The sequence below is a fragment of the Dioscorea cayenensis genome, chromosome 1 (genome assembly GCF_009730915.1).
Source record: "Dioscorea cayenensis subsp. rotundata cultivar TDr96_F1 chromosome 1, TDr96_F1_v2_PseudoChromosome.rev07_lg8_w22 25.fasta, whole genome shotgun sequence".
Classification (NCBI taxonomy): Eukaryota; Viridiplantae; Streptophyta; class Magnoliopsida; order Dioscoreales; family Dioscoreaceae; genus Dioscorea; species Dioscorea cayenensis.
In genome coordinates, this window is record NC_052471.1 from 1802688 (window position 1) to 1820696 (window position 18009).

Here is an 18009-nt window from a genome sequence, read left to right on the forward strand (position 1 = left end):
AAATATAATTTTTTTAATTAACTTTTTTTAAAAATAAAAGTATCAAAATTGTTTGGTTTATGTTATAGGAATTCAAATTAATCACATTAACTAGACCTATTTTTTTTATCAAAATATTTTTTATTCAAATATTATTATTTTTAACAATTTTTATTTATAAATCTAAATTAAGATGAAATTACACAAATACTCTTAATTTCACTCATTGGGGTTGCATCGATGTGAGAGGTGAGTGGCACTTCAGTGCCAAGCTCACCGGCCCACTAGTTCACTTGTACTAGCTAGTAAACTTTCACTTGAGGGCAACTAAGGCACCCTTGACCACAGCCTAGCATAATGGTCATGATCTTGTGCCTACTCTAGTAGGGTTTTTTTTTATTTGAATAATCTAGTAGGTTTTTTTGACTGAGCAAGAGATGAAAAGAAAAAGAAAAATAAATAAATATTTACAATTCACTGAAAAATTCAAAAAATTTGTTATATATATAAAAGTGCTAGTATTTTTTCTCGAGATTTTGTAACTCTTAGAAAAACAGTAGCCTAGAAGCTTAATTATCTAAATAAATAAAATAATATTGGTGAGTATTGAGCTTATTATCACAAGCATTTTCTATTAAAAATAAAACCTTTAATCCAAATGAATGATAATAGAAGATACCTTCTATTCTCATCTGCTAGTGGTCCTCAAATAATTAAAAAATGCGTCTAATTAGTTATACCAAATAAATTTATAAAAATTGTTATTAAATTTTTTTTGACGAGGTGTACGTCTCTTTTTATATATGATCCAATGAACTGTGGATGAATAATATTATATATTAATTTTTACAATATTGCACAATATCATAAAACCCCACATCATTTATTGTCATTCATGTGACTTCTCATTGGACTAACCAACGGTTGTCGTTATCATTATAATTCACATGCCGATCTTCAACCATTTTGTTAAAAAAATATCATGAAAATAAACATAAAAAATTAGTTTTTAAAAAAATCATTTTGTTAAAAAAATATATCATGAAAATAACCCTCTCTAGGACGAGTCACTAACTACATTAATTAATAAAATTATTTAAAAAAAATTAAAATATTTGTTAAACTTCATAATGTGACAATAACAGATCATGTGAGAAAATTATTTTTAAAGACATGCCATTACATAACAAGTGATATTGCTGCATTCATATGATATGTATATATATATATATATCTCTTGGTTATTCATAAGTACAAGTTTAGTACGGATATTTCACATAGAGTCAACAAAGGGGTTTCACTGATAACTAACAGTTTGAAACAACTCAATAAATTTAGTTGATCTTTTTGGAAAGCTCTTTAATGACCATAGAACTTAACCAATTTTTACCGTGGGATGGTTGGATGTTCATCTATTAGTTGTACCTATTGTTTGTGCACATATAAAATTTAAATTTTAAATTAAGCCAAACACAAACAGTTCATCCTTGAATTCTCTTCGCTGTTGAAAGTTTTAATTATTTTATTGTTTGACAAGTGATATAAATAAGTATCAAGAACCACATTGCATTCACCAGACAAAATTTCAAGCCAAGTTTCAAATAATAGCAACAAGAATGCCATATAATAATTAACTGCAGATGTATAAGTTCAAATTTAGTTTTCGATAACCAAAACATTCGATATCTAATAACTTAAACTATATTTGCAAACATTGAACCTAAAAGAAAAAAAAAAAATCATGTTTATCAATTAGTATTTATCCACTTCATCGTCGTCATCCATCAGTGGGTATTGGTTCTCAGTGAATGCTTCATCAGACTTCGGCTTTTGTTCTTCTTCATCAGGAAATATCTCATTCGAATCGAGCTCAAGTTTATCCATTTCTGAATTCAAACTGTTTTCTGTTTGCTTCTCCACATCTTCGCTTGTTACTGACGAGGAATCGATCAAAGAGTCGTGATCTGAAGTTGTGTCATTTAAAAACCTACCGTTGCCAGTAAAGGGTTGGAATTTATGTTCAGCTCCATTGTCTTCCTTTGGGACCTAATAAAAAATTTTGACATAATAATCCCACATCAGTTAATTTAGTAAATATTCAGTATGAATTTGTAACATTGAGTCTCTTATTATCTTAGCTCAAGCTTTCACATCAATGCCATCTAACATGTGTTTAGTTTACAGAAATATACAAGTTTGGGTCTCTCATCCTCGAAAGCACCGATAAGAATAAGAACAACTATGCGGCATTTGTTATTTGCAAAAATTTCAAAAATAAATGTGAAAAATAAACTTTTGATGATTAAAATTCATTGGTTACTTAGAAATAGATACCTCGAATTGGAGCTTTGCTTGAAGTAAAAACAGGTTGTGGATTTTCCGGTTCTTTGTAGTCAAGTGGAGTTACAAAATCTACTTCACAATCTGTCTCATTGATACAAACTGCCGAAGCTGGATTGCATTCGATAATATCAAAGAAGTGCTCCTTATTGTTATGCAATAACTTTATAGTGTCACCAAGAGTTAAGCACGTGAAGCTCCTCAAAGTTTTTTCGAGGCTGCAGATATTGAATGAAAATGAAAATAAAAAAAGAAAGATCAATTCCAGTAGTAATATGATCGAATCGAATAATGTAAGAGAGAAAAGAAAAATAGAACTTACACAGCCTTTGTGTTTGTGAGTTCCAAAAAATCTTTTGTGTGTGGTTGCAACTTTATAAATGTACATTTTGGAAGGTTCGCGATTTTAATGCAAACGAGATCTGCGTCTTGTATTCCCATATTTTGCATCATCTGTAAACGATGAGAGTAAAATATCAGAGTAACTAATAGTCCGAAATCGTATTTTTTTAGTGTATTTTATTAATCATGTCATAATACCCATTGTGGCATGTAAATGATGCCCTCCTCTGCAACGAATTCAAGCACACCGCAATGCGAAACTCGCTGTGATGAATATCTGCTGACTTCGAATGACATCGGGTAATTGATGTCTAACATTGCTGTAATGTAACCGTAGATGATAGTTAGTTGATAGAAATAAGCAATAGCTTTTGTAAATAAATAGTTGGCTATAAAGTTTGGCTTACCGAGCTTATCGAGAGCAGAGAGTGGCATAATAACTAAAAGATCAAAAAATACAAAATAGTCAATCAAGAGTATCATATAAAAGAATGAAATGTTGTGAATACGATACGATAAATACATACTTTTATCTCCCTCTTCCAGATGTGGCTGCAGGATGAAAAATTTTCAAGATTATGAGTTTTAGAGTAATTCAATATCATTGATTGTAAAAAAAAGAATCTCAGTAGAATAAGAACAATGACAAACCTTATCGATATAGCACGGAGAATAGCAATAATAGAATTGCTCGAAAGAATTCGGACTAGATTCTGAAGACTATTACAACAAAAAATATAAAAAACATGATTAAGAAATCAGTGATAAAGTTAATCATGAATATACAAATACTATATCATTAAGTTATGCAGATTAACTGAATTTAAAACTATGATCACATACCATCTTGTTTGAATAACAGCAACTTTTCTTCGAAGATTAAACACCTAACATGGCAAAAATAGCAGTTGAAAAAGTGTGAATTTTAAAACCGAAGACGGAAACAGTTAGTGAGAGCAAGACAAAATAGTTCTAAATTAACAATGCAGGATGGAAAATTGACAATGAGAAACTAGCTCTAATTTGAAATCTAAACCATCAGTATAGATTTCAATCAAAACATAATAATTTGTGAAAAAACTCACTCATTGAGTCAAATCATCAAGCAGTTAATGTGCAACTCAAGTTCAGCCAAAATTCAGCTCAAGATTAACTTTTGAACATATAAATACATATTGATACTCATGAAAAACATAATATTTCTTAAATTTAACATATCTAATTCATATGTATATATACATCAAAGCAAAGTTAATGAGGACCAATAATATTCATCAGTAAATACAAAGAAAATTTATTAAAAACTAATTTTATTTATTGAAGATTAATAACCAAGACATTAGAGAGAAAACACCAATCACAGTAAATAGATATTAATAAGAAAACAATAAGAATAATAAGATAAATAACTATTTAAAAAAATTAATAATTGGAAAGCAAAGAAGAAAGGAGAAAGAATTACTTAAATCACAATGTCTCTTTTCCTAACAAAGAACTTGCTCTACTTAAAACTTTGTGAGCATAAACTAAAGTTCTGCTATATTTGTAAGCTATAAAATTTTTATTCTTTCTAATTCCAATAAAACACAAACTTAGAATTCTAATGGAACTTCTGATTTCTAACAAATAATATAGAAAGATATAATTAATTATATTAATTCTATTTGAACATAAACTAATTCTCAATCTTTGAGTTTATTTGGGACAAATATGAGATAAAGTTCCCTCGAAATTTTATTGTCAAATGGAAATTTTGCATATATCACCTTACAAAAATATATAATTTCATAAATACTCTTGTGAAAATTATGTTTCCATGTATATTCATAACAGCGCATTAGATTTATTGTTTGAGAAATATGGTTTCTCATGTTTTGGGCACATAAGTAAATATAATTTTTTTTTTTATGAATTAATAATATTTGCCTTTTATATATTTTAAGAAATATCCCATCAAATTAGCAGAAAATATATATTATTATAAACTTAAAAAAATATATAATTTCCTAATGTTTGATGGCAAAACATCATGCCAGGGAGAGGGGAATTTTTTTCTGAGCTCGAGAGATTGGATAGATAGGCGCCCACGTTGATTTCGAAGGAAAGGGAGAAAAGTGATATTATTTTTTTTTTTCTAATATTCTTTTATTCTGAAATGGAGAAAATTACATTTTTTCCGTTTTCCCCGCTTCAGATTAAAGTGAGTGGAGTAGATTATGAACAAAATCTATTTCAGTAATAATATTTATTGAAATAAGCAGAAAGTAAGCTATTTATAAAAATCAATTTTTTTTAATTTCTAATACTTGTTTTGAATCTACAAAGTTTCTTCATTTCTAGTATTTTTTTTGAATCCACAAAAGTTCACTTAAAAAGATTAGTTTTCTTTTTTTATTTTTTTATTAATATACACAAAAAATACTAGAAGTAATATCATCTCACAGCTTTGTTCCACTTTTCCCGAATGCGTAATGTAATGCACACCACAATTTGAGATTCGGACGTTATGCATTTGATCATCGCCAGATCTGACCGTCCATATTGAGAGACCTACTTTTACTTAAATTGACACGCGAGGCAGCAGAACGGCAGAAGCTTCGCGCGAGCCATCAATAATTCACAGCGAATCAACGAAGGGGCCATTCATCGTCTCTCTCTCTCTCGGACCAGATCGCCGGCGACGACGACGAGATGACGACCTTCAGCGGCGACGAGACCGCCCCCTTCTTCGGCTTCCTCGGCGCCGCCGCCGCCCTCGTGTTCTCCTGTAAGCCATCAACCTTTCTCCATATCTCACATCGCTTCCTCCCCCGATCTAGGGCTTAGAACTCTTGGTTCATCATCGCAGGCATGGGAGCTGCTTACGGGACGGCGAAGAGCGGAGTAGGGGTGGCATCGATGGGGGTGATGAGGCCGGAGCTGGTAATGAAATCGATCGTTCCCGTAGTCATGGCCGGTGTGCTCGGGATCTATGGTCTAATCATCGCCGTTATCATCAGCACCGGAATCAATCCCAAGGCCAAGTCCTATTACCTCTTCGATGGCTACGCTCACCTCTCGTCCGGTCTTGCTTGTGGCCTTGCTGGCCTCTCCGCCGGCATGGCCATCGGCATCGTAGGCGATGCTGGTGTCAGGTGAATTCTATCGTGCTTTAGATCTCTAACCGAAATAGAGGTTTTTTTTTTTTTTTATATGGATATCTTTTATTTAAGATAGTAGGATTTAACTGATCTGAAATTATTGATGTTCGTTTTGGTCTGAATCCAGGAAAAGATTTTAGTTGATTCATTGCCCTACTGAAACTGAAACGGTGGTGTTTGTGTTGTCTTTCAACTAGAAACATCATTAGATAAGTTATGAATCAAGAATTCAAAGGCCAATTCTTTATGTGTGAGATGGAATAGTTGGCTGTCTTCTGGTTAATTTAGTCATTAATGAAATTGAACTGGTGAGATATGGAGATGGGGCATTATGTTTTCAGCATTTGATGATCAAGAAGCTGGTTGTATTTCCGGGGATGTTCTTGGCCTGTTGTGCTTGAGAAGATAAAATGCAACTTTCTAATCTTTGAAAGAATTTTCCAATCATAAATGGATGGTTAGCTGTAGTTTTGAAACAGAGCTTCAGTTTTTTTACAGTTAAAAACAGCTTTAGCTAAAAAGCTTAAAATTGTAGCTTTTTGGATAAAAGTTGGTATCTGAAAGCAAAGCCCAACATTTCATGGCCAGAATAACCTCGCTCATATTGGTAACCAATATGAAATGCTATCATGAATAAGGACATGGTGGCTATCTTTCAACCAGAAGCATCATTAGATGAATTATTTAGACAAGATTTTCTATGCCAATTCTTTATAGGTGAGATGGGATAATGAGCAGTTTTCTGTTTGATTTGATTTCTTGAGAGTATATTAGTTTGATATGGAGATGACATATTATGTACTCTGCCTTTGATGACAAAGCAAGCTTGTCATATTGGCTTTTATGTTTACTGGCCTAACAAATTAGGCCTTGTATCATGATTCCTGGTTTTTTCTTCTTTCATTTGCCAAATAAAACTTTTGCTTCTTGTGTGATTATGTGGGGGTATATAAACTCTAGATCCCTAAAACTTACTGTGGCAATACCTTGCAAATTTTTTCCCAACAGTTGCCGTTGTTTTTTTTGTTTGTTTACCCTTATGTTCTTAGTGTCATATTTCTGCTTCTCAGTTGATACTTATGTAGAAATTTCTGCACCTACTAATGTTTTGATCATATCTTTGCAGAGCCAATGCTCAACAACCGAAGCTCTTTGTTGGAATGATTCTCATTCTTATCTTTGCTGAAGCACTGGCCCTCTATGGGTTGATTGTGGGTATCATTTTGTCCTCTCGAGCAGGCCAATCTAGAGCCGACTAGGGACAGTCGACCAAAAACAGGTGGTGTTATAAGTGGTTTCTCTTATGTGTTTGCTGGTGCCAGGTCAGCAAATTATCATGCAGTTTTCTTCTGAAGGATTTTGGACAGCGTCATGCTTATTATGCAACTGAGCATTTGAAGCGACTTGCCTAGTAGATTTTGGTCTGCATGCAAATAAAGATCACATATCATTTTATTTGATGTAGCATTCAAGTTGAAAACTTCAATTTTTATACTAGAGACTTCATAACTTTGCCCAAACGTTTATTGTTCAAATTTGTTTATGATTTCCATTTTGATGATTAATACATGACATAAATTGAAACCTTGTGAACTAGCTTAAGTTGATTGCTAAATCATATATATATATACATATATGTATATATAGGATTGATAATAATAGTTCTTATTTGGATGAACGAGTAAATTCCTTTTCTTGTTATTTGAATAGGGGGTGTAAAAATAAGTACTATTATTACATGTATGATACTCAATTTAGTTGGAATAATGACATTACTAATTGTGTTGATAGTTATCTTTGTTTTGAAATAGTTAGGGTGGATGTAGCCAAGTTGATCGAGGCAGTGGATTGTGAATCCACCGTTTGCGGGTTTAGTTCCCGTCATTCACCCATGATAATTCCTATTTACAGCAATGAAGAATAAAACTATCACTATATATATATATTTTTCTTCTTGATTCCTTGAGTACAAATTTTGGCCAATTTCCTCTTTTTTCATCAAGATTGTTTAGTTGAAACTAGTAATACTTGAATTTATTACTCACAATTATCATTCCATCTTATTTTAAATGTTATAGCAGCATTTCTTCATTACAGCGCCTCATAGTTATCTACCTGCCCAGACTCCCTCATCTTGTGCCTCATATATATTGCAGCACCAATGATTAACAGAATCACAGCTGTGACAACATTCACCATCAGTGTCCTGGGCTCTTTGGCCTTCATAGTTAGCCTACCTATTCCATGCCTCAGCTTCTCCTTCTTGCTTTGCCTGGAACCAGTTGGTGACTCCTTAGCTCCAGAACTTTCTTCAACTTTCTTTTCTTTGTCATCCTCTTTCTTTGGTACTGTTTTTTCTTCTTCACCTTTGTCATCAGCTTGCATTTCCTTTTGGATGACCGGAGGCTCTGGAGTTGGCTTTGGCTGTTCATGTTCTGTGACTTCTGTCTGGGTGATCGGTTTTGGCACACTCACATGAAGAGCTTCATTCTCAAACTTAGCTTTGATCTCACTAACATTAGTTGTCTCTGGTATGCGGAAATCTTTCCGATACCTGCGCCATCGGTTTCCTTCAATTGGTCGTTCTGCACTTACCCTTAGTGTTCCAAATGTATCCACTTGTACCTTGATCTGCTCCTTCTTGAACCCTATTCCATATATATCCATGAACAATAACAATACTTCTATTTCTTTACATCTTGAATCAATGAATGTAACTGTTTTATTTTTATGAGACAAAAGTTATTTGCAACTTCGATAAAACAAATATCAGCTTCATACCTGGAAGGTGAACAATGAGATTACTAGAGGTACTGTCTTCAATCCACTGGTAGTCAGGTTCAACAGACTCATAAGATCTCATTCCTGATGAAGTTCTTTGCTTGGCATCCATGATGTTTGCAAGGATGGTGTTCTTTTGTATTAAATGGTGGTGATGAACATTCATGGAGGTTTGGGTTTATTTATATATATGCAAAGCTTTAGGGCAATCTTGAATGAAAAGTGATACCTTTTTCATTGTTTTAAGTGTAACAGCATTCATTCCTTTACTAAGTTTGATTGTTAGGGTCATCTCAGAAGCTTGGAGCTGGACAAGTCCAGGTTCTTTTCTTTGTGGTTTTGCTCTCTTTTCTTCTGGATTGTGATTTGCTTTCCTGTGCTTCTGTTACTTATGCTTTAGTTCCTTTTCTTTTTCTTTTCTTCTTTTATTTATTTTTCTTTTTGACTAGTTTGTAGAGCAAATATACTCTGCTTGATGACAAGAGATTTTATTGCTGTGCATGGATTTTTTTTAATAATATTTATTTTATTTTATTTTTTCATTATTACATCAAAATGTCAGGTAAGTCCTTACTGGTCTATAAACTGAATCATATATTCAGGGATTATTGAACAAATTTTGGAAAAAAAAAACTATGTAAAAATAAAATAAAATTTTAATTATTCAGAACTTTCAGTGTTTTTCCCCTTTCTTTTAAAGCATTTGTGTATTCTATACATTGAAATTATTTGAAGGAAAACTTCAAAAGCAAAAAGCTGAGGTAAAAAAAAAAATCTTTAAATTAATTACTATTTTGTTTTTGTTTTGTTTTGTTTTTTTTTTTAAAAGCCTTTTGTAGAGGAAGCCAAACATTCTGATTGAAGGCGACAAGTTAGATTTCTGAAAAAAATTCTGATTTTTATACTGCTTCACATATTTCAAACAAAGACATGCATCTATATTTGCAAAAATAAACAAAAAATTATAATAAAAAAATGCAATGCAAGTGAAAAAAATTATCACTTGGAAATATATATATATATATATATATAAAATCCCTCATGATATGTGTTATGAGTTATGAAAGTTGCAACTATAAATGAGAGATGAATCAAATTTAGCTTTAGCTTGAGCTTGCTTCAAACTTGCTCATGTTAGCTAGAGTTTGAGTTTAAGGGTAGATTAAAATATTCATAATTATATAATTAATAGTATCTTTGAATAATATATTCATTTTTTTTAATATAGATATATCAAGTATATTATTTTTTTCAATAATACATATACTCTATTATTTAATATAGGTAAGTTTCTAAATTTTTTAAAAATAAATATGTATTATATATATATATATATATTAATCCATGAGATTCACTCCCTAATCACATATTCTAATATTACCATCCTCAATCTAAATTCTGTTTTCACTTATAAATCTCTCTAGCTTCGACTTAAATTTCAACTTATCACATGTTTAGATTCCTAGAGAAATTTCATACAAAATAACAATTCTTTTTTAAATTTTAGAATAATATATTTAATTGTGTACCATAATATTTGTATAAAAAAATTGCGTACTCTATGATTTGCTGATTTGCATTTTTGTAATCTTACATATTTTTTAAAATATAAAGCTTTTTAAACACATACAAATTTTTTAGACCGTGAGAAACTTTTCAAAAACAATGTTTTAGCTCTTAAAAAATGGAAAAATAAAAAAAAAATGCCAAAAGGCCTTTTAGTAATTTTATTTCACAATTGACTTAAAAAACCACATGTCCATATTTAAAAAAATAATAATAATTTTTCCATAAAATAAGAAACACCATATTAATATTTATTCTAAATTTATTGTTAAAAAAATAAATTCCTATTTTCTAAATTTAAAATTTGAATATATATAAGAGAAAGGAGCCTCGACGTGCATCGCATATGTTTGATAAATTTTAAAATGACTTACAGATTCCTCCAACTATTTTAATACCCTAAACATCTCTTTTTTAAAATATATCTATGAATTTATATTTTTATGAAATTAGTAATTTAATTGTTTCCCGGTGTGTCTACAACTTCTTGATTGTTGAATAAGTTTGCATGAACTAGTCTGGATTAGGTCTAGTTTACGAGCACTCTTATCACAACAAGTATGAATGTCAATGTCATTAGGATGGTCGGTAAACTCATAATTTTTTTATTTAAATAAAACATAGAATATCTTATTTAGTCATTTTAATATAGTCAATCTGCTCTTTTGGTCCTTCTATTATAATTTGTTTTTAAGGAGATCTCTCTATTTTAATATTTGAGAAATGTAAAGTTCTTATAAGGACTTCCTAAGGATAAATTATATTAGAGAGAGACTTACAATTTTCAAATATTAAAAGCAAATGATATTTTAAGGACAAATCATATTAAAGGAAACCAAAAGGGTAGATTGACTATATTAGAGAAACTAGAATCGGATATTTTACCTAAATAAAATAAGCTAAATTATTAATCACAGAGCTCAATTATTGTAAATAAGTAGATCTTTCTACTTTTTATTTGGTAGGGAAAAAGAGGTACCATCCTCCATTTATAAAAGTGGTGAGCTCACAAATATAAAGTAGGAATTACTAGGCAAATGAAAATTTTAAAAAAATGGATCAAATTATTTTAATTAATTAAAAAAATTAAAAAAATTAAAGAAAGTTTCGTAAAATATTGGGAGTATTAATCAGAGAAGTTAGATAAATGTTTTGGGTTGACCAAAGTTGAAGATGGGCTTAAAACAAAACCTTATTTCCTCTTCTTATTGGGCTGACCTTTTCTAATGGCCCAAGCCAACGATTCAATGGTCAAAGTTTAACTTCTATTACAAGTGCAGTGAGCTCACAAATATAAAAGAAGGAATTAATGGGAAATGAAAATTAAAAAAATTATTATTAAAGTTATTAATTAATTAAAAATATAAAAATTAAGAAGTTTATAAAATATTGGGAGTTTTAAATTTTTAATCAGAGAAGATAAATGTTTTGGGTTGACTGAACTTGAAGATGGACTTAAAACAAAACCTTATTTCCTTCCTCTTCTTATTGGGCTGAAATGTTTCTTGTGGCCCAAGCCAACGATTAAATGGTCAACCTTTGACTTTTATGAAAAGTCCACGAACTCCGCCGCCTCCGACCACAAACCGCACAAAAGCCCACGATCAAACAAAACGCGCGAAATCCACCAACTAATAAAACCCGACCAGAAACCGAACCATACCTAATCTTCCCAATAAAACCTCGCCACGTCAGATCCACAAACACTCAAGGTATAATTTCAGGTGCATTTAGTATCATCAGAGCTTCATCTTTGGATTCATGGAAGGCCGAGGAGTCCTCATATAGGCCTCGAGCGATGGCCAAACCCTCATTGTTCCGTGCGCCGTGGGATGACCCGTGTCTCAGCGAGAATGGCCGAGGAGATCAGCAGGGCCAGCACCGCTGCCGCCGTCGAGCACTCCTCATCGCCGGCGAAGTCGTCGGTCAGACGCCTCTGGCCCTCCGTCCTCCGTTGGATCCCCACTTCCACCGATCACATCATCTCCTCCGAGCGCCGCCTCCTTTCTCTCGTCAAGTGCGTTCATCTTCGATCTCAATCCGATTTTGATCCTATTTGTTGAAATTCAGTGTTCATTTATTGAGTCATTGATTTTGATTTTCAGGACGAAGTACGTTCAAGAGCAAGTGAACATTGGTTCCGGGCCGCCTGGATCAACGGTGAGATGGTTTAGGTCTTCGAGCGATCAGCCTAGGTTTATCAATACTGTGACTTTTGATAGCTCCGAGAACTCCCCAACCCTTGTGATGGTTCATGGCTATGGTGCTTCCCAAGGTTTCTTTTTTCGGAATTTTGATGCCCTTGCCAGTCGCTTTCGGATTATTGCCATTGATCAACTGGGGTTAGTTTCAGAATCCTGTGTTTTTCTTGGTTGAATTGCAATTTTGTGGATGTTGTGTGTTATCTATCAGAAATTATGTTGTGAAGTGTTTTGAATGACTCTATATTGGTGATGACATAGAGAATTAGATATAGAAAGCATGGCTGGTGTTTGTCTGCATAATTTGCATTCGTTTTGAAAAGCTGTGGTTTATATCGATACATAATTTGCTCAAATTATGATGTTTAAATTATTGTGTATTTTATTAGACTGGTATAATAAAAAAGAGAATTTGCAATGTTGGCTGTTGTATTTGGTTTGTTGATGCAAAGAGCCTTTTTTTCTTAGAAGTACACACCTGAAACCTGTGGACCATTTTATTGTTTATGTCTTTGTTCAATCTACTAACTAAAACACTGAGGCAATGGAGCCCTTAACCTGAAAAATCTCTTCCTACCCATACGTATTATTGTTATTTTTATTATTTTAGTGGAGCTATATTCATTTAGGCCTTGTGGCAACTTGATGGTTATGGGTTTCTTGATTTTATTTTCATAAGATGTAGTCGTTGATATGAAATGGGCATGATGATTTTGGTCTTGGTTTTAGTTATTGAAATAATTTGTTTCTTGTTATTTTTGCCTTATGAAGGTTAATTATACTTCTTCCATGCATCTTATTGACACAAGTAACTTACATTGCAGATGGGGTGGATCAAGTCGCCCAGACTTTACTTGTAAAAGCACTGAAGGTTGGGGGATATCTCATTTAAAACCAAAGCAAAGATTTCTTCATAAATATTCTGGTTATCTTTCCTTTGGTTTATGTTTGCTGAATTAGGAAGAAGCTAGACTTGTAGAGATGAAGGCCTAAGATTTTGCTTCCTTGTCGTTTTATTTTACTAGAATTCAATTTTCTTTCACTAGAATATGGTCATCTCTGCTGCTATTTAAGAAGTTATGATTTGCATTCCATTAGCTTCATGCCTTTGTGTTGGGACAGTAAATAAAGATCATTATACATCCCATTAAAGGTCACCACGTACAGGTGAAATGGGAGTCATGATCTTGGTAGGGTGTTAAGTCAGACTAATACAGAGTTAATTGTAGATTTATTGCCCTATTATATAGTGGTGTCATATGTATATATGCTTTACTAATATTATGATTTTGCAGAAACTGAGGCATGGTTCATTGATTCGTTTGAGGAATGGCGTAAAGCTAAAAACCTGAGTAACTTCATTTTGCTTGGGCATTCTTTTGGTGGTTATGTTGCAGCAAAGTATGCTATCAAGGTGATTGCTTAGTTAAGTTAGTTTTAAATCTTTCTCAGATCCGTTCTTGTTGTTTTGCCTCTCTCATGCCATTTGTTTTCTGTTACAGCATCCAGAGCATGTTAACCATTTGATTTTAGTAGGTCCGGCTGGATTTACATCAGAGACAGAACATCGGTCAGAGTGGTTGACTAAATTCAGAGCAACATGGAAAGGGATGATAATAAATCATCTCTGGGAATCCAACTTTACTCCTCAGAAAGTCATTCGGTAATGTTCCCAATATGTTGATGGTTTAAGACCCCATTGCATATGAAATATTTTAGTCTTTTGTCATAATTCATGTCATGTGCATAGTGTTATTCTGGTGCCTGTGATTTATTGACTGTTCAACTGCTTGCAATTCATCTTGTTGATGTTTTATGTCTCTTGGGTTTGTGCAACTTGGAAAAGATGATTTAAGCTCTGGTACATTTCCACCCTACTTGATGAGTGGTGATAGGTCTTATGACAGCCTTTTTGTTGCTATACATTTTGTAGAAAATGTATCATCCAGCTAACACACTCAAAGGAAAAAACACGCATAGATACTTGTTTATGTGTGTATCTGTAGCAAATAAATCCATGTCTATATTTATCATTGCCTGCATGATATATTTGGTCTTGAACTTTTTTTTTCTGGGTCCTTGGGTGGTAACGTGGCCTTACTCTGTATAGGATTGTACAACTGTCACAAAGTGACCATGTAGAAAATCTTAGACCTGCATTGAAGTGAAGAAGTAGCATCTGTGCTATCACCAACCCAAATTGGGAATTTGGGTGTAGAAGAAGAAATATAATTTATGTCTTTAAAATTTTATTCTAGTTTCTTTTGTAGTTCTGCAGGCTTCACCCAAACCTTGATATTGGGCATTGTAATGCTTGTACTGATAATATTTATCATGTGTATACCTTCAAGGTTCTGCAACTAGTAATTTTCACTTGACTATATTTCACATAGGGGGTTAGGCCCTTGGGGTCCAGACCTGGTGCGGAGGTACACAAGTGCTAGATTTGGTTCATACTCAAATGGGTCAACTTTGACTGAAGAGGAAGCTGGATTGCTGACAGGTACCTTCATGTTTAGTTATAAAGGTTATTGTAGATATCAGTTCCTCAGTGTTTCTATTGTTTAGAAAATTGTTAATTTTCTCAATGCTTTCTATGTTAAGATTATGTATACCATACTTTGGCTGCCAAAGCTAGTGGAGAACTGTGTTTGAAGTATATATTCTCCTTTGGTGCATTTGCCCGGAGTCCCCTTCTCCAAAGGTAAGTACTGCATTTGTTCCTGTTGTTTCAAAACATAACCATTCAACTCAATTATTCTTTTTCTAAGTTCTTAAATTATTAAATAAAATATGATTAGATTCTTGTTGTTGACCTTGCCCTTGGGCATTTCACACAATTCTACTTTTGTAATTGTTTCCAATAGCATCTCTAGGATAATTATCTGTGCAAGGCCTGAGAATTGCAGAGAAGCAATTGCCTTAGAATTGCATATTGATAGCTTGATTGTATCTTGCCATTCCTCTTTTTATTTAACCTTTAAAAACTTCAAAATGGTCTGAATACTCTTGGGAAATCAATGGTAGATTGACTATTTTGTTAGTCTAAAACATCAATAAATCAGTTATGGCTGATTTGACACTATGAGTCATAAGATAGCTCTTATCGGTTAAATATTTTAGCTAGAGCTGATGAGTACACCAATTAACATAGAAGGTTCACTGGTTTTTTCATTGTCTCTGTGCAGTGCATCCGAATGGAAAGTTCCTACCACCTTTATCTATGGTTACGAAGACTGGATGAACTACCAAGGGGCACAACTTGCTCGCAGAGACATGAAAGTACCATGCGAGATCATTCGTGTTCCTCAGGTCTCTCTCAGTCTCTCTTTCTCGGTTTTGAATATACATTTGATCTCATCACTAATTACTATGTAATGAATAAAATGCAGGGTGGGCATTTTGTCTTCATAGACAATCCATCAGGATTTCATTCTGCTGTTTTCCATGCTTGTCGCAAGTTCCTCTCTTCTGATAATGTAGATCATCAGTCTCTACCTGAGGGCCTTACTTCTGCTTAGTTCTCTCAACAAATGAATATTTAACTTTATACTGTAATTTACTCCAATTTTATACACTTTATATACCAATTTATAATGATCCAATGTACATTACTGTAATCTATGCCTATTTTCTGCTGTTTTGGTATCTTGGTATGTATTAGTATGAGTTAAAACTGCTGCTCTGTTAGTCTGTTTTGAGTTTGAGAATAGCACAGGCCTGTCAATGCTTCTAAGACAATGATCATTTTAAATTCATTTCAATATTCTTTTAATTTCGGATTAAAAGGATAAACATAATCATAATTTAAACCAAAAATAATTTAGAATTAAAGTTATGGAGAGGCACATAACATAAGGTTATGTTTGTGACAATGAATTGTACCATTATTACTATATTGACAATGAGTAACTTTGGGATATCTATAACATCACCAAATAATCACAGATTTAGACACTACTAATTTCATCAAAACCAATTAAAGTTGCAATTCTCAAAAGTACAATTAAACATTTTACCATGCTCCCTAATTTTTTTAAAAATTATGAAAATTTCAATCAAAAATTTTTTTTTTTTTCTAACGCTATAATATATTATGAGAGTCCACATGAACTGAAAATTAATTGTTATACTCACAAACTTTCAAACTTCTGCCGAGAGGTTTGATCTGTGAACCCGTTCCCCATAAATTCACTAAAATAAATATATATATAAATATAATGTTTTTTATTAACTTAATTATAATAAAGGATCCCAAGTTACTAATTCTTCTAATCCATCTTAAAACATATCAACCAATCAGATGCAACCACACGGATACTGTGCTTTCTCAAACTTAACCTCCACCGTCCGATCTAAACGACTCCCTTCTTTCTCTCTCTATATATAACGCCACCAAACTTAGTTTCCCTCACTCCTTTCTCGTTTGGGCTTCGTTCTCCATCGTCTCTCGCGAAACCCTAACCCTAACCCTAGCGTCGGATCATCTCCTCCAATGGCTCGTACCAAGCAAACCGCCCGCAAGTCCACCGGTGGGAAGGCGCCTCGCAAGCAGCTCGCTACCAAGGTATCGTCTCTTCTCTTCTTCGTTGTTTTCCTTCTCAGATCTCCTTTGAATTCGATCTAAACAATGGTTCCCGTTTGGCAATTAAGGCGGCGAGGAAGTCGGCGCCGACCACCGGCGGTGTGAAGAAGCCTCACCGTTACCGCCCTGGAACCGTCGCGCTTCGGTACGTTTTTCCTTTCAATTTATCCAAAATTCACCTCCGATTTAGGGTTTCTTATTTTCTCATTGGTTTATTGGGATCAATGCAGTGAGATAAGGAAATACCAGAAGAGCACAGAGCTTCTGATCAGAAAATTGCCATTCCAGAGGCTTGTTAGAGAAATCGCCCAGGATTTCAAGACTGATCTCCGGTTCCAGAGCCACGCTGTGCTCGCACTACAGGAAGCAGCGGAAGCGTATCTTGTGGGTCTCTTTGAGGACACCAACCTTTGCGCCATTCACGCGAAGAGGGTGACGATCATGCCCAAAGATATCCAGCTCGCACGTCGGATCAGAGGCGAGCGTGCTTGATCACTCTTCTTCTTTTTCTCTTTGGCATTTGACTTCTTAACCACTGCATCTCTTCTGGATTCCATCGTGAACTTCTCTTTTTCTTTTCTTTTTTAACTCTAAAATTTGGGATTTTAGTGCATTTTGTATACATGGTATTGGGATTAATTCTTATATTTCGTGGTATAATTCGAGTGATGATTGCTTTGTGGATTTATGTTGGATAGATGGTTTATGGTGGTTTGTTTTGTTGATGATTAACAAGCTTTTCTTATGAATTTTGTTGGCAAGATGAGATTTTGTCAGCAGTTTGTTTGTGTGTGATTTGTGGGCAACTTGTGTGTGAAATAAAAAATTAAAATTTAGAAACTAGATATGTTTAAAGATTTTTGGATAACAATATAATTTGGTTCTGTTCAATTTTTATCAAAAATATCTCGAGATTTATTCTTGTATATATATATATATATTATGGCAATATGTACTGAATATTTTATATGTATGAATATATATGTTTTGTGAGGGATTTTTAATTTTCTGTTCAGATGTTTTTCTCAGATGATATCTGTTTGAGATCATAACTGTAAGTATGTGTTGGTATTGG

General features: G+C 33.2%; 5 protein-coding genes across 6 annotated transcripts; 3 read left to right on the forward strand and 2 right to left on the reverse strand.

Moving 5' to 3' along the window:
• Positions 1 to 1619: 1619 nt before the first annotated feature.
• Positions 1620 to 4205, reverse strand: LOC120263704 (ubiquitin recognition factor in ER-associated degradation protein 1-like). Of its 2 annotated transcripts, XM_039271682.1 has the most exons (9): positions 4124 to 4205; positions 3505 to 3548; positions 3313 to 3381; positions 3189 to 3213; positions 3069 to 3101; positions 2860 to 2981; positions 2642 to 2772; positions 2314 to 2537; positions 1620 to 2025 (listed from the first exon to the last, which is right to left on the reverse strand). In XM_039271682.1, the coding sequence occupies exons 2-9, from the start codon at positions 3505 to 3507 to the stop codon at positions 2000 to 2002; spliced, it is 633 nt and encodes a 210-aa protein (XP_039127616.1). In that variant the 5' UTR covers positions 3508 to 3548; positions 4124 to 4205; the 3' UTR covers positions 1620 to 1999. The 2 variants fall into 2 exon arrangements, with proteins under 2 accessions (XP_039127616.1, XP_039127608.1); XM_039271674.1 differs by lacking the exon at positions 4124 to 4205 and having other exon boundaries at positions 3505 to 3834.
• A 1061-nt stretch (positions 4206 to 5266) lies between these two features.
• LOC120263321 (V-type proton ATPase subunit c1-like) lies at positions 5267 to 7386 on the forward strand. The gene is made up of 3 exons (XM_039271187.1): positions 5267 to 5428; positions 5510 to 5795; positions 6928 to 7386. Exons 1-3 carry the CDS (start codon positions 5353 to 5355, stop codon positions 7058 to 7060), a joined length of 495 nt encoding a protein of 164 aa, XP_039127121.1. The 5' UTR covers positions 5267 to 5352; the 3' UTR covers positions 7061 to 7386.
• Positions 7387 to 7717: 331 nt separating this feature from the next.
• Positions 7718 to 8750, reverse strand: LOC120263311 (inactive protein RESTRICTED TEV MOVEMENT 2-like). Its single transcript, XM_039271178.1, has 2 exons — positions 8583 to 8750; positions 7718 to 8449 (listed from the first exon to the last, which is right to left on the reverse strand). The coding sequence occupies exons 1-2, from the start codon at positions 8746 to 8748 to the stop codon at positions 7893 to 7895; spliced, it is 723 nt and encodes a 240-aa protein (XP_039127112.1). The 5' UTR covers positions 8749 to 8750; the 3' UTR covers positions 7718 to 7892.
• A 387-nt stretch (positions 8751 to 9137) lies between these two features.
• LOC120262468 (probable 1-acylglycerol-3-phosphate O-acyltransferase) lies at positions 9138 to 15997 on the forward strand. Its single transcript, XM_039270589.1, has 10 exons — positions 9138 to 9144; positions 11883 to 12165; positions 12254 to 12490; positions 13174 to 13220; positions 13645 to 13763; positions 13852 to 14012; positions 14743 to 14852; positions 14954 to 15053; positions 15538 to 15661; positions 15742 to 15997. Exons 1-10 carry the CDS (start codon positions 9138 to 9140, stop codon positions 15868 to 15870), a joined length of 1317 nt encoding a protein of 438 aa, XP_039126523.1. The 3' UTR covers positions 15871 to 15997.
• Positions 15998 to 16764: 767 nt separating this feature from the next.
• LOC120263271 (histone H3.3) lies at positions 16765 to 17683 on the forward strand. Its single transcript, XM_039271141.1, has 3 exons — positions 16765 to 16916; positions 17003 to 17079; positions 17165 to 17683. The coding sequence occupies exons 1-3, from the start codon at positions 16845 to 16847 to the stop codon at positions 17424 to 17426; spliced, it is 411 nt and encodes a 136-aa protein (XP_039127075.1). The 5' UTR covers positions 16765 to 16844; the 3' UTR covers positions 17427 to 17683.
• Positions 17684 to 18009: the final 326 nt, after the last annotated feature.